General features: G+C 43.6%; 1 protein-coding gene across 1 annotated transcript in view; it reads left to right on the forward strand.

The window, feature by feature from the left end:
• The first annotated feature begins 2,917 nt into the window (after positions 1 to 2,917).
• TM9SF4 (transmembrane 9 superfamily member 4) overlaps positions 2,918 to 13,813 on the forward strand; it is a 51,827-nt gene continuing 40,931 nt past the window's right edge. Inside the window, exon 1 of the mRNA XM_039237754.1 lies at positions 2,918 to 3,078. Within this exon, the coding sequence (XP_039093685.1) occupies positions 3,064 to 3,078 (15 nt within the window). The 5' untranslated portion in view covers positions 2,918 to 3,063. The remainder of the gene's footprint in view (positions 3,079 to 13,813) is intronic.

Here is a 13,813-nt window from a genome sequence, read left to right on the forward strand (position 1 = left end):
AACACATATCTGATAAAAGACTGATACCCAAAATATACAGAGGCCAACGATCTTTAAAGGCCAACGATAAGAAAACAAACGACCCAATTAAGAAATGGTCAAAGACCTGAACAGACACCTCACAAAAGAAGATATGCAGGGGTGCCTGAGGGCTTAGTTGGCTAAGTGTACAACTTCAGCTCAAGTCATGATCTCACAGTTTGTGAGCCCGAGTCCCCGTCCAGCTCTGTGCTGACAGCTCAGAGCCTGGAGCCTGTTTGGATTCTGGGTCTCCCTCTCTCTCTCTCTCTCTGCCCCTTCCTGGATTATGCTCTCTCTCTCTCTCAAAAATAGAACAAATAAACATTAAAAAATAAAGAAGATATGCAGATGGTAAATAAGCATATGAGAAGATGTTCAACATCATATGTCCTTAGAGAAGTACAAATTAAAACGAGACATCCCTACACTCTACTTAGAGTCCAAACACTACCAACATCCAAACACTGACAGTACCAAAGGCTGGTAAGGACTTGGAGCAACTAAAAGTCTTATTCATTGCTGGTGGGGATGCAAAATGGTACAGTCACTTTGGAAGACATTTGGTAGCTTCTTACAAAACTGAACGTATTCTTCCCACACAATCCAGTAATCGTGCTCCTTGATATTTACTCAAGCATGCTGAAATCCTCTGTCCACGCTAATGTTTGTAGTAACTTTATTTACAATGTCAAAATTTGGAAGTAACCAAGATGCCCTTTTATAGGTGAATGGATGAACAAACTGTGGTAGATCCATATAATGGAATATTGTTCAGTGATCAAAAGAAATGAGCTATCAAGACAAGCAAGAACCCTACATGCACATAGCTAAGTGAAAGACACCAACCTGAAAAGGGTACACACTGTACAGATTCACTGTGACATTCTGGAAAACACAAAACTTCAGAGATAATAAAAAGATCAGTGGTTGCCAAGGGTTTGGCAGAGAGGGAGGGATGAATGAGGTGGAATATAGGGGAGTTTTAGGGTAGTGAAACTATTCTGTGTTATACTCTTAATGGTGGATACATATCATTATATATCTGTCCAAACTCAATGGATAGCACAAAGAGTGTATTCTAATGTAAACTACAGACTTAATAATAATAATAATAATAATAGGCTCATCAATTGTAACATGAAGCATACTAAGGCAACATGTAAATAATAGAGGAAACTGGAGGTCAGGTGAGGGAGTATATGAGAATTTTGTGTTTTCTACTCATCTTTCTGTAAACCTACAACTGCTCTAAAAAATAAAGTCTAGGGGCACCTGGGTGGCTCAGTCGGTTAAGAATCCAACTCTTTTTTTTTAATGTCTTTATTTTATTTTGAGAGACAGAGAGACAGAGAGCGAGTGGTGGAAGGGCAGAGAGGGAGATAGAATCTGAAGCAGGCTCCAGACTCTGAACTGTCAGCACAGAGCTGATGGCGGGGCTCAAACTCACATACTGTGAGATCATGACCTGAGCTGAAGTCAGATGCTCAACCAACTGAGCCACCCAGATGTCCCAGAGTCCGAATCTTGATATCGGCTCAGATTGTAATCTCACAGTTCACAGTTCAAGCCCCATGTCAGGCTCCATGATGACAGCACAGAGCCTGCTTGGGACTCTCTCTTTCCCTCCCTCTCTCTCTGCTTCTCCTCACTCATGTTTTTTCTAAGTAAGTAAGTACATAAGTAAATGTTAAAAAATAAAGTCTGTTGGGGTGCCTGGGTGGCTCAGTGGGTTGAGTGTCCAACTATTGATTTGGCTCAGGTCATGATTTTTCAGTTTGTGATATCAAACCCTGAGTTGGGCTCTGCACAGAGCCTGCTTGGGATTCTCTTTCTCTTTCTCTGTCTCCGCTTCTTCCCCCACTCCCCCACCTCTCTCTCTCTCTCAAAAATAAATAAATGTGTTTTCAAGTCTGTTAAATAAAAAAGAAAACAAACAAAAACATGGAAATAAATTTTGTGCCACCAGTTCTTTGGGAAAACCCCATGCACTCCTCCCCTAGAAGGCAGCAAAGGAAAGCATAGATAAGATGCCCCATTCTAAGGGGGTACCTGGGTGGCTCAGTCAGTTGAGCATCGGACTCTTGATTTTGTCTCAGGTCTTGGTTCTTTTTTTTAAACAACTTTTTGAAAAAGTCTCTGGTAACACTGGTACTGTATCCACTTTACAGCACTACATGGAATAAATGAACTTTCAGATCTGTCCCAATTTTAACACCATGACTCTTTGAGTCCCCTTTCCAGATATTGGAAATTGAGGCTTAGCAAAATTGAGTAACTTACCTCCAGTCACAGTCTTGCTAACCAGACCATGGTGAAGTTCCTAGTCAAAGATGTCTTCCTCCACTAAACTTGCTGCTTTTCATCGTTTAATAAGTAGTGTATTGTTTTGGGCACCTACCATCTACCCGAAGGATTACACATACGTGTAAAATGACAATTACTTATTGAATACATTCCATATAACATTATGTCACTGGATCCTCATCATAAGCCTATTATTATAATTTCCTACCTGTTTTGCCAATGAGAATAAGGTACAACAAGGCTAAATAAAAGACAGGATCCTACCCTCACAGGAATTATAATCTATCAGAGAGAATGTAAAATAGTCAAGCAAATAATTATATACTTAATTACAAATTATTCTCGGAGCTGGGCTGCTATTGGAGCCCTGGTACCCATCCCACTCATTAAATCAAGGCCTCAGGTAACCCTGGCAACGGGCTTCCTGCCAATAGTAAAGATGGCGTCCAGAGAACAGGCGCGTTTACGCACACCCCCATTACCCACAATACAGTGGGGAAAAAGAGGAGGAGCAGTCTCTGCCAGGAGTTAATATGGCCCCGATAGTTACACCATCCTTTCGTCACCTAATCTGGACTGCCCAGACCAGGCTGCCGAGCAGGAGCTAAATCTTTTCGCCCCTCTGCTGAACACGACTGCAGGAGAGACTGAAGCCAGACAGCACCGCGAGGAATTAAACTCCGTAACCAGGGAAACACCACTTCCGCTGACGTCATTACGGCGACACGTGGATCCAAGATGGCGGCGGCGATGGTGAGTGAAGGAGACTCCGGGAGCCAGAGCTGGAGCGGGGCCCTCCGGGGGAATCCCAGAACCTTCCAGCGCCCCATGCCTGGCCCGAGCCACCTCCGGGACCCCTAGCTCAGTCCTGAGGGACGTTCCTGACTGGGCTTGACTCTCCCAAACTCTCTCTCCCCGACCCTGGCCCCACACTCAGGCTTGTCAGGGCCCGGAGTTTTGGGGGAGGCACTCGGTCGGAGGGAAGGTCTCGGTTACCTTCTCCGCCGGGTCCTATTCCACCTTTTGTCTCCACCTCCTGTGACCCCCGTTTTCTAATTTTCACTCCCCAGCCCCGACCCCTCTGAAGAGCCCCCTATTATTTCCACCCCTGCTCCTCCTCCTCACGTCCAGACTTTGCTCTCTCCGCCTGCCGCCTCCCCTCTGTCCTGACCAGTCCGCGGATGCGACCTCACCTCTGACCAGCCTCCCAGCCCAAGCCCGGCTTCAGATCCTTTCCGGAGCCCTGTCCTCATCTCCACCTTCAACTGTACCCACAGCACACAGGTCTTAACTGCCACCACCACGGAGTATGCCCTTACTCCGCAACCCCCTCCCCCGCCCCCTTTTCTGTCTCCAGACCCTTCCCTAAACGTTTGTCTGGTCTTCTCTAAATCACCTGTTTGCCTCTCTTCTGGGGAGCTTTTATCCCATTGGTTCTCAAACTTCACTGTGCATAAGACTCGGGGTGTGTGTGTGTGTTGGGGGGGGGGAAGAAATGTTAAAAATGCAGTTACAAAGTTGCAATTCAGTAGGTCTAGGTGATGCCCAGGAATATGCACTTTTATAAGCACTTCCATGATTATGGGATGCAGGTGATCTGTGAACTACTTTTTGAAAAACACCGTACTAGTCTTGTCTGCTGCCTTCCCCTTGGGTGCCCCTGCAGGGGTCACACAGCTCTTTAGGCGGGGGGGGGGGGCGGGGGGGGCTCATTAGAATGAAGCTTGTTGGGATGAAGCCTGTGTGTGGATAGAAGTGTAGGCAAAAGAGCTGTGCCTGGAAAGTGGGTCAGAACGTTACTGGCTCCTCATACAGAACCCTGGAAGTAGATCTACGAGGGAGTGATCTTCCTTCCAGAAGCTTAGTTCACATTCTCCTTTGTCAAGAGACCAGAACCAGAATTGAAGTCACTTCGTCCAGAGCGACTTCTAGGTTCCTTCCTGTATGTTGCTTCCTAAGCAGATAATTTCATCCTAGGAGTGAATGCAAAGGAAGACAGAAAAAAAGGAGCTGACATTTAACTTCAGCAAAAAAAAAAAAAAAAAAAAAAATCTTGTTTAAATTCTTTGGTATTGGTTTTCTCCAAGCAAGGGTAGGTTAATGGCTGACATTGAGTTTCCCTCCTTCTGTTAACCAATTGATAACACCCTTTTTGTTTAATGAGGGATTCCATATTTAGAATCTCAGAGGTCAAGTAAAAGATTTCACAGCCTTGCCTGGGAAAGGGGTCTCAGACTTCAGTTTAAACCGCAAGTGGTATGTTGAAACTGATTTTTTTCTGGACTATGTTCAAGACAAGAATGGCATAAGGATGTAACAGAAAAAGTCACACTCTCCCTTGCCATAGGGAAGAAGTTCAATAAAGTGGCATTTATCGCGTTGCACTGGGGAAGTTCCTGCCCTCTTTAGAGGTTTTTTTTTTTTTTAACTTTTTAAAAATGTTTTTTATTTATTCCTGAGAGAGAGAGAGACGGCGTGAGCAGGGGAGGGTCAGAGAGAGAGGGAGGACACAGAATCCGAAACAGGCTCCAGGCTCTGAGCTAGCTGTCAGCACAGAGCCCAACATGGGGCTCGAACCCACAAATCGTGAGATCATGATCTGAGCTGAAGTCGGACGCTTAACCGACTGAGCCACCCAGGTGCCCCTAGAGGTTTTTAAAGAGGTAATAAGTTAGCAATACATATTTCTGGCACATGTTGGTTCAATCAATAAATATATGAGGGTCCGCTCTGTGACTGGACCTAGGAGTGTGAATTAGAGGGTCAAGATCCCCACCCTTGCGGAGTGTTCTGGTCTGAAGGAGACAGGCAGCGAATGAGTGAACAAGTAGATGAACAAGATAAGGTCAGATTGTGATAAATGCTGGGCAGGCAGCAAGGAAAAGCGATAGTGATTAGGGGCAATAGGGCGATGCAACTACTTTGGATTAAATGGTCAGAGAAGCTTTTCAGAGGTGATGTGAGTTGAGACCTGAGTGACAAGAAGGAACCAGCACGATGCAAAGAGTGTTCCAGGCAAAGAAAATGGCAAGCGTAGAGGACCAGCGTGGGAAAGAGCTTGGTATATTTGAGGAACACAGAAGGCTGGAGGGGCTGAAGCATGGTGAGGGGTGGGGGTGGGAGAGAATGATACAAGATGAAACTGGAGAGGCAGGAGCAGCTGTGTTTCTAGAAGCACGCCTATCATTGCAGCAGATCGTAGCCTGCAGTTTATAGTCTGTAGGCTGCATTTTGAAATAGACTGTTCTATTAGGGTGCTTCCCCTTCCCACCCTTCCAGAACATTCCAATTAGGGGAGCAGGCTTGTTTTCAGCCTGCAGGGAAATCAGGAAAAGGAGCTGGGATTTTATTCTAAGTTCAGTGGAAAGCACAGTCAAGGATGTGGCATTTGTCATATTGCTTGGGAGTATCGTCCTGTGCTTTCATGGTGTATAGAGTAACTGATTTTAAGAAGCTGAAGTTGTATTGTATACAGTGCCTCATGGAGGCCAATTTAAAGGGTGCACACGAGCAACTTCACATTTGATGCAAGAGTGAAAATGAGTGGAAGCAAGTTTATTACCGAGGGATGTATGTAACAGGGCAAAGTGGGGTCACAGATAGACTCGAGTTTGGTCTGTGTCAAGCACTTATTACACGGAAGTCAGAACAGTCCCCACACCCTTATACAATTAACTGTTTCACAACCAGTGGGGATGGTGGTGGTGGATATGCTCTGGGGTATATGGGCTTCTGTGGTCAGTCATACAACCAAAGAGGAACCAAGCTAGTGGATTCAGTGACCGTGGGAATGGGCTGGGTTTTTGGTTTGTCCTTTTGTTTTTTTGAAAGTTAAAGTTATGGGTGCAAGTTGCTAGCGATATTTTATGGGACTGTCCCTCCCTCCCTTAGTGAATGGCTCTTCTTCCTCAGGGATTGGGCTGCCACCTCTCAGGTCTGTGTTTGCACAGTGGGTGTTTCCTGAACCTGCAGGGCAAGACTTCTCCTGCCACACCAGGAGAGCTGGTGTAAGTGAAGTTCTGTCTGGGTTTCCTGCTTTCCTCCTACCCTGCACTTAGATGACTTTATGAAGTTACAGAATTCTGAGTTCTACCGGGGTCTTAGGTGAGAGGCAGGCTCATATCTCATTCTTTCCGGAAGTACTGAGCATATGGAATATGTTTTGGGAAATATCATTTTGGTGGAATTTGGAAAATGTCCACTGAATACATTTGTAGGCATCTCAGGAGTGGGGAGACCTCCATTTGGAGAATAAAACTGTGTACTTCTCTCACATGTATCCTGATTCATACTGCCTGGATTTTATCTTTTTCCTTTCTTTATTGGATATAATTCATATACCATTAAGCTCGCCCTTTTGAAGTGGCAGTTTAGTGGCTTTTCATACATTCACAGAGTTGTGCAATCTTCACTACCATTTGCTTCTAGAACATTTCATCACCCCGGAAAAAAATGCTTTAGCAGTTACTCTCCTCTGTCCTTATCAAGCACTAACTTACTTTTTATCTATATAAGATCTGCCTACTCTGGACAATTCCCATAACTGGAATCATAGAATACGTGGTGTTTGTATCTGGCTTTTTTTTTTTTTTAACTGCATAATGTTTTCAAAGATCATCCATGTTGTAGCATGTATCAGCATTTCATTCCTTTTTATGGCTGAATAATATTCCATTGTGTGGATAGACCACATTTTATCCTTTCATCTGTTGATGGACAATGGGATTTTTTTTTGGCTGTTGTGAATAACGTTGCTATGAACATTTATGTGCATATACACGTTTTTATGTGAACACATATTTTCAGTTTTTTGGGTGTACACCTAGGAGTGGAATTGCTAGGTCAGTTCACAGTCTTTTGAGCTTATTCGGGTTTCATCCAGTCCAGAGGCAGGGGAATGGACTGAATGACCACAAGGTTCATTCGAACAGATGGAGGCAATGTAGCCACCCCTCCCCCCCGCCCCAGCTCCAATCAGAAGCACAGGAACTGTTTTTCATGGCTAAATCTGCATGGTAGGGGACTGGAACAGAATGCAGGAAGCCTGGGCTCTGTCACCGGTTCCATGTGTGGGAAGGTGGCTGTTTGTCTGGCCTCACGTGTGGGGCAGTATCCGCCCATTGAGAACAGAGCCCTGGAGCCTGAGTCAGCAGTCTGGGCTTAGTCCCAACACCGACACTGATCCACTTTGTGTCCTGGGGCAAATCACTTTGGCCTTTTTTTGGTCTGTTTCCACAAATGTCATGTGTGAGATTAAGGTTTGGACTTGATGGTTTCAAAATTTCAGGTTGAAAATTCTGTACTTCAGAATACTCAACTTTAAATGTTTCTCCCCTCCACAATCATAGTTTCTGTAGTCTTTCCAAGCTGCTGTCTATTGGTTGCGCTGCCTCTTTGGTCTCTCCCGTTGCCTTACCTGGTGTGGATTCCGCAGGAGCCACTGTGTCCTTGGAGTTAAGGTGCCGACCCCAGGCCCTGGTTCCAATGTGTTTCTCTAAGGTGTCCCTTTAAAGGGGGTGCCTTAATCCTCTCCGGAAGTACAGAGGAGGCTGAGACATTAAGTTGCCTCTTGGTTTCTCTTTTACAACTTGGACAAAAGTTCCCCTTTGATCTTGGCATTAAAGAAACAGGTCACAGAATGCTGGAGAAGGTTGAGTTTTGATCTCTGGGCACTGGCAGGAAGGTGGGAAGGACCCAGGATGAGCAGGGCCATCTGGCCACGGACGCATGACAACCACCTAGCAACCCCCAGCCTGCTTTGATCCCTGAACCATTTGCTGACACCAGTGTTTCCCAAATGGGGCACTGTTGGGGACACCCAGGACTTCTCAGTTCTATCTCTGTCCTCTTCATTGCTTCCTTCTCTGCCCTCCTAACATCATTTCTCACCGATGCCTGAGCATTAAACTCGCAGGCCTCCCACGGTTTGAAATCCTGAGGTTTTGTGTTCACAGGGTATGTTTAGTGCTACTAGCAGTTCTTAAAGAACAAAATCAAATCACAAGTTGGAACTGATTTCTTAAGCCAGTTTAGAAGGGAGTGCTCTGGCAAGTCACTTAACATCTTGGGGCCTTACTTTCTACTCGTGGTACATCAGCTGCTATAAATTTGGCAACCCATAGACCACATCTTCACATGGACTTGATTTGGGGTGGGTTTTTGTTTTGTTTTGTTTTGTTTTGACTGGCACAGAGCTTACCATTTTTTGAGGTGGTTGCCAAAACATTTCATAATTGGGAGATTTCACGTTTAAAAGCTTCTAGGCTTTCATTCTCTCCTGTGAATTTGGGCCCAGATTCCCTGCCACGGGCATTCCCCATATAGGGCCCAGTTCATCAACCCTCTGAGCCCTCCTGTGTTACTCCTGAGCAGCTTGGCCGTTTAGGTCATTTGCATGGTTCCAGTAAGTGTTTAAATTTGTAACCCTTGAATAAGTCTTTCAATAAAGTGTTTCCTACTCTGACATTCTGATTCAAAAGCTATTAAAGGTTTGTAGTAACCACCTATGTGACCTGACTTCAAGGGGAAAATTTCTACTCACATGATACATTTCAGTTGATAAACCATATGCCCATCTAATATTCTATATAATCCTTATAAAACCCCATTTTACAGATGAAGAAACTAAGGCTCAGTCTAAGGACCTGGGCTAGAATCTGACACTGTGATTGATTTCATAACTTTGGGCAAACTATTTTTTTTAAACCTCAGTTACTGTTTTAAAAATCTTTATGTATGTGTTTAAAAATATATATGTATATATTTATCATTGTAACTTAAAAAAATTTTAATGTTTATTTTTGAAAGAGAGAGGGAGAGAGAACGAGCAGGGGAGGGGTAGAGAGAGAGGGAGACACAATCCAAAGCAGGCTTCAGGCTCTGAGCTGTCAGCACTGAGCCTGGTGCCCAACGCGGAGCTCAAACTCAAGAACGGTGAGATCATGACCTGAGCTGAAGTCAGACCCTTAACCAACTGAGCCACCCACGTACCCTCAGTTTCCTGATTTTTAAAACGAGAGTGATACTGTCCTCAAAGGTTCTATGTAATGATTAAATAGAATATGAGATGAGAGTGCCTAGCACAAAAAGAGCTCTCTGTAATTTTCCTGTTCCAAGGTTTGAAGTCTTCCAGAGGGGAACCATTTAAGTTTGTTGGTTCAACCAACTGAGTGTTCTTTTATAAATGCCCAAAGGGGAGAGGGAAGGTCAGTGCATTTCTTGTGTTTTATTTCTGCACTTTCTGGCCTCAAGGTTTAGGTCTGGTTGTCTGTTGCTTGGTGAGGGTAGTTATAACTTTCACTTGGACTTGCACAGCAGGCTGTGGGTTTTTCCCAACTCCTGAAGAACAGCTTTGAGTCTTTCTATGTATCTCTGCTCAACAGCAACTCTGTATCTACAGGCTCTAAAATAAAGGCTACATTTTCAGAGCCTCCTGTGGCTAATTCAATTTTCCCTCCTCCCTTTTTCTTTTTCCTCTAGGAGTTCTTTAACTCCATGGGGGCTGCTTGGTAAGTGGTCCTTAGCTGTCATTAGCCATCTTGCGTGTGTGGTTGAATTCTTAGGGAGCTTTAACTGATCGGGTAATTGATTTCACTTAACTGTTGGCAAACTGTGCCCCAAAGCCTTTTTCTTTTTCTTTTTTTCTTAATCTGGGGAGCAGTCACTATATGATCTTAAAATGGTGGCTATATTTTTGAGAAAGAAATTAAAGAATTTAGCTTACTGTTCAGGAAGGTGCTGCTTTTGCGGCAGGAAAGGTGTGGAATAAGAACCAGAAAGGCTGTTCAGACAGGCCAGGCTCAATCGCTGGGTGAGGCTATTTATGGGAAAGAAGACTGCAAGGCAGAGGGCTCCAGAAGAGAAAATGTTAACTTATGGCCACAGAGAAGTATGAGTGAATGAACTAATTCTTAGTTCGTAGGAGGAAAACTTCGTATTTCCCTTGGAAGAAGTTAATTGTTCACACCTTTCAACTTGGGTGGAGCAAATTTTAGGAGGAGCGGGGTACATTTTAGCCTTACCAGTTCTTCATTGGGCTCTTGGGAGAGATTTTTCTGCCTGCCCAGCCCCCAGGAATAAAATAGATAGGGAGGACAAGACCTTGATTCTTGGGTCTCTTGAGCTTTATAACTTTCCAGGGCACCCATATCCTTGCCAGTGATGGCGTGTTAGATTACAGCATGACGGCCCTCTAGATTGCTATCACCTTGTTTCTTGACATGCTGCCTTTGCTACCTCGTGACTCGGAAACCAAGTGAAGCAAAATAACGTTGAATGGGCTGGTTCACATGTTAGGACTCCCACTCCTTTCTTGGCTCTGAACAGGCATTTGCTAAATACTTAATTCGCTCTTCAGACTGAACCACACATGGAAGTTCCTGTGATGATCAATTAAAAGTCACTGGAAGATACAGAGGAATTTCCTAAGAAGCAGGTGTTTTGCTACTTCCTAATTTCCTTATAGAACTGTGGGTCAAACATTCTCTTATCAGGTTGTCTGGGCTGCAGAGATAAAGAAGTCAAAGAGTCATAAAAAGTTGGAATGGTAACAAGTACAAGAGTCTTATCTGGGACCCCGTGAACTTCTAGGTCCTTGATCCTCCTGGAGTCCTGTATCAGATTGTGTTTTGGAGTGGTTTTTCCAGGACCAGGGCCTATAGCCTTTTTTTTTTTTTTTTTTTAGTTGAAGTATAGTTGACACATGTTGTGTTCACTTCAGGCATATAACATTGTGATTCAGCAACTCTAAACATTATGCTCTGCTCACCATCTGTCACCATAGAGCCCTTTTCCAGTATCATTGACTGTCTTCTCTATGCTATACCTTTCATCCTGGTGACTTAGAAGACTCTCAGAGGGGTCTGCAGCACTCTCCCAAGGCTAAGGAGTACTGGTCTGGTTTGGTTACTCACACATCTTTGTGCGGGGTCCATGCTAATGTCCGCTGTCGTTCCGGTTCTAGTTAGTAGATGCGCTGCTGGGTCGAGCACCAGTTACTCCCACATCTGCTGCCAGAATCCCCCTGCATCGTTCTTACCCTCTGGCTCTTGTTTCCTGTGCATCTGCAGAGGAATTTGCCCAAGTGTTTTCGGAGTCAACCCATTTCATTCCCCTTCTTAAAATGTGAATATTTATTTGAATATGGGTGATCCATGTACCTGGGGAAAAGGGTAAAAAAGCTATTAATGAAAAGAAAGACACTCAGTCCATTCCCAGTCCATTCATGAGAGGTGCATAGTCTTTGATTAAAAAAAAAAAGTTCCTCCAGAACATTTTTGTACACAGAAAAGTATCTAGGAAAACTTTTTATTATAACAACTGTTCATCATGACCCAAATTAGGAGCCCCCATATCCCATCACCCAGTGTCTACAGCTACTATTCTGTTGCCAGACTTGTTTCCCCTGTGCCTCCCTTGAGCTGGTTGTTTTTTTCAGGTTTATACGGGTGTTGTTTAACACCTAAAATGACTGATTTTTAAGTGTAGAGTTCAGTGAGTTTTCGTAAACGTATAGACTTGTTCAACCATCATCATAATGACGCAAAGCTTTGGAACATTTCCGTCACCCCAGTGGCTCCCTTCCAGCCAAGGGGTTGACACTTGGAGTCCGTCCCTGCTCCCACACCTGCCAACCACGGATCTTTCTGTCTCTAGATTTGCCTTTCTTGGGCATTTCACATAAGGGAATCACACACCGTGTAGGCTTTTGCATTTAGCTTCATTAACTTGGCGTAACCTTTATGGGGTTCATCAGTGTTGCAACGTGAGTTGGTAGTTCACTCCTCTCGATTACTCAATAGTATTCCATTGAGTGACTGGACTACATTTGATTTCTTCATTCACCAATTGATGGTGTTTGGATTGTTTCCAGCTTTGGACTTCTGTGATCAACGCTGTTAGGAACATTCATGTACAAGTCTTTTTGAAATGTTTACTTATTTTGAAAGAGAGAAAGAGCACGAGTCAGAGAGGGGCTGAGAGAGAATTCCAAGCAGTCTTCGCACTGCCAGCTCAGAGCCTGACATGGGGCTCCATCTCACAAATCATGAAATCGTGACCTGAGCCGAAATCAAGAGTTGGAGGCTTAACGGACTGAGCCGCCCCATAGGTGTCCCCATGTACCAGTCTTTGTATGGATACCTGTTTCTTCTTCTCTTGGGTAAATGGCTAGGATTAGAATTGCTAAATAGGTTTATGTTTTTTTTTTTTTTTAAATTTTTTAATGTTTTATTTACGTTTGAGAGAGAGAGAGCGAGCGAGAGCAGGGGAGGGTCAGAGAGAGAGGGAGACACAGAATCCAAAGACAGGCTCCAGGCTCTGAGCTGTCGGCACAGAGCCCAACACGGGGTTAGTGGGGCTTGAACCCATGAACTGTGAGATCATGACCTGAGCCGAAGCCAGATGCTCAACCGACTGAGCTACCCAGGCGCCCCTATGTTTAGCTTTTTAAAGATACTGCCAGACTTTCCCACGGCTGTACCATTTTACGCTCTCATCAGTATATGAGAGTTCCAGTTTCTCCCCATCTTCATCCACACTTGTTACTGTCTGTGTTTTTGAGGTTAGCCATGCTTATGGATGTGTGGTCTGCCTCATTGTGGTTTTGGTTTCCATGTCCCTAATGACAAATGATCTTGAACATCTTCTCATGTACTTATTAGCCATTCATATATCTTTGGTGAAATGTGTATACAGATATTTTGCCTATTTTTAAATTGGGTTGTTTGTCTCATTAAGTTATAAGAGTTCTTTATACATGCTGGATACAAGTCCTCTATCAGATATGTAATTTAGAAAGATTTTTCTTCTGGTCTGTGGCCTTTTATTTTTTCTTTTATTTTGTTTCAGATTTTTAAAATTTAAAGTATAGTTGACATACAGTGTATTCATTTGAGTTGTACTGAATGGTGATTTGATATTTTATATACATTATGAAATGCTCACCACTATAAGGGTGGTTACCGTTTGTCACCATACAAAGTTATTACAATATTATTAACTATATTCCCTATGCTGTACTTTACATCCCCATGGCTTATCTATTTCATAGCTGGAAGTTTATAGCTCTTAATCTCCTTCATCTATATTGCCCATCCCCCTCATCCCACATCCTGTGGTTTGTTCCATTGGTTTAATCTCTATGTTTACGAATCCGTTTTGTTCATTTGTTTTGTTTCTTAGATTCCGCATTCAAGTCAAATCATATCATATTTGTCATTGGTTTATTTCACTTAGTATAATACCCTGTCAGTCCATAGCTTTCATTTTCTTAATGATATCTTTTGAAGTGTAAACATTTTAAATTTGATGAAATCCATTTTATCAATTTTTTAAATGTAGATTGTGGTTTTGGTGTATCTAAGACATCTTTGCCTAATGCAAAGTCACAAAGATGTTCTCCTTGCTGTTCTTCTAGAAGTTTTAGCTTTTCTATTCAGGTCTAAGATACATTTTGAGTTAATTTTTGATGTATGTTAAGCTCCTTTTG

The sequence above is a fragment of the Hyaena hyaena genome, unplaced genomic scaffold (assembly GCF_003009895.1).
Source record: "Hyaena hyaena isolate Hyena2069 unplaced genomic scaffold, ASM300989v1 scaffold_131, whole genome shotgun sequence".
Classification (NCBI taxonomy): domain Eukaryota; kingdom Metazoa; phylum Chordata; class Mammalia; order Carnivora; family Hyaenidae; genus Hyaena; species Hyaena hyaena.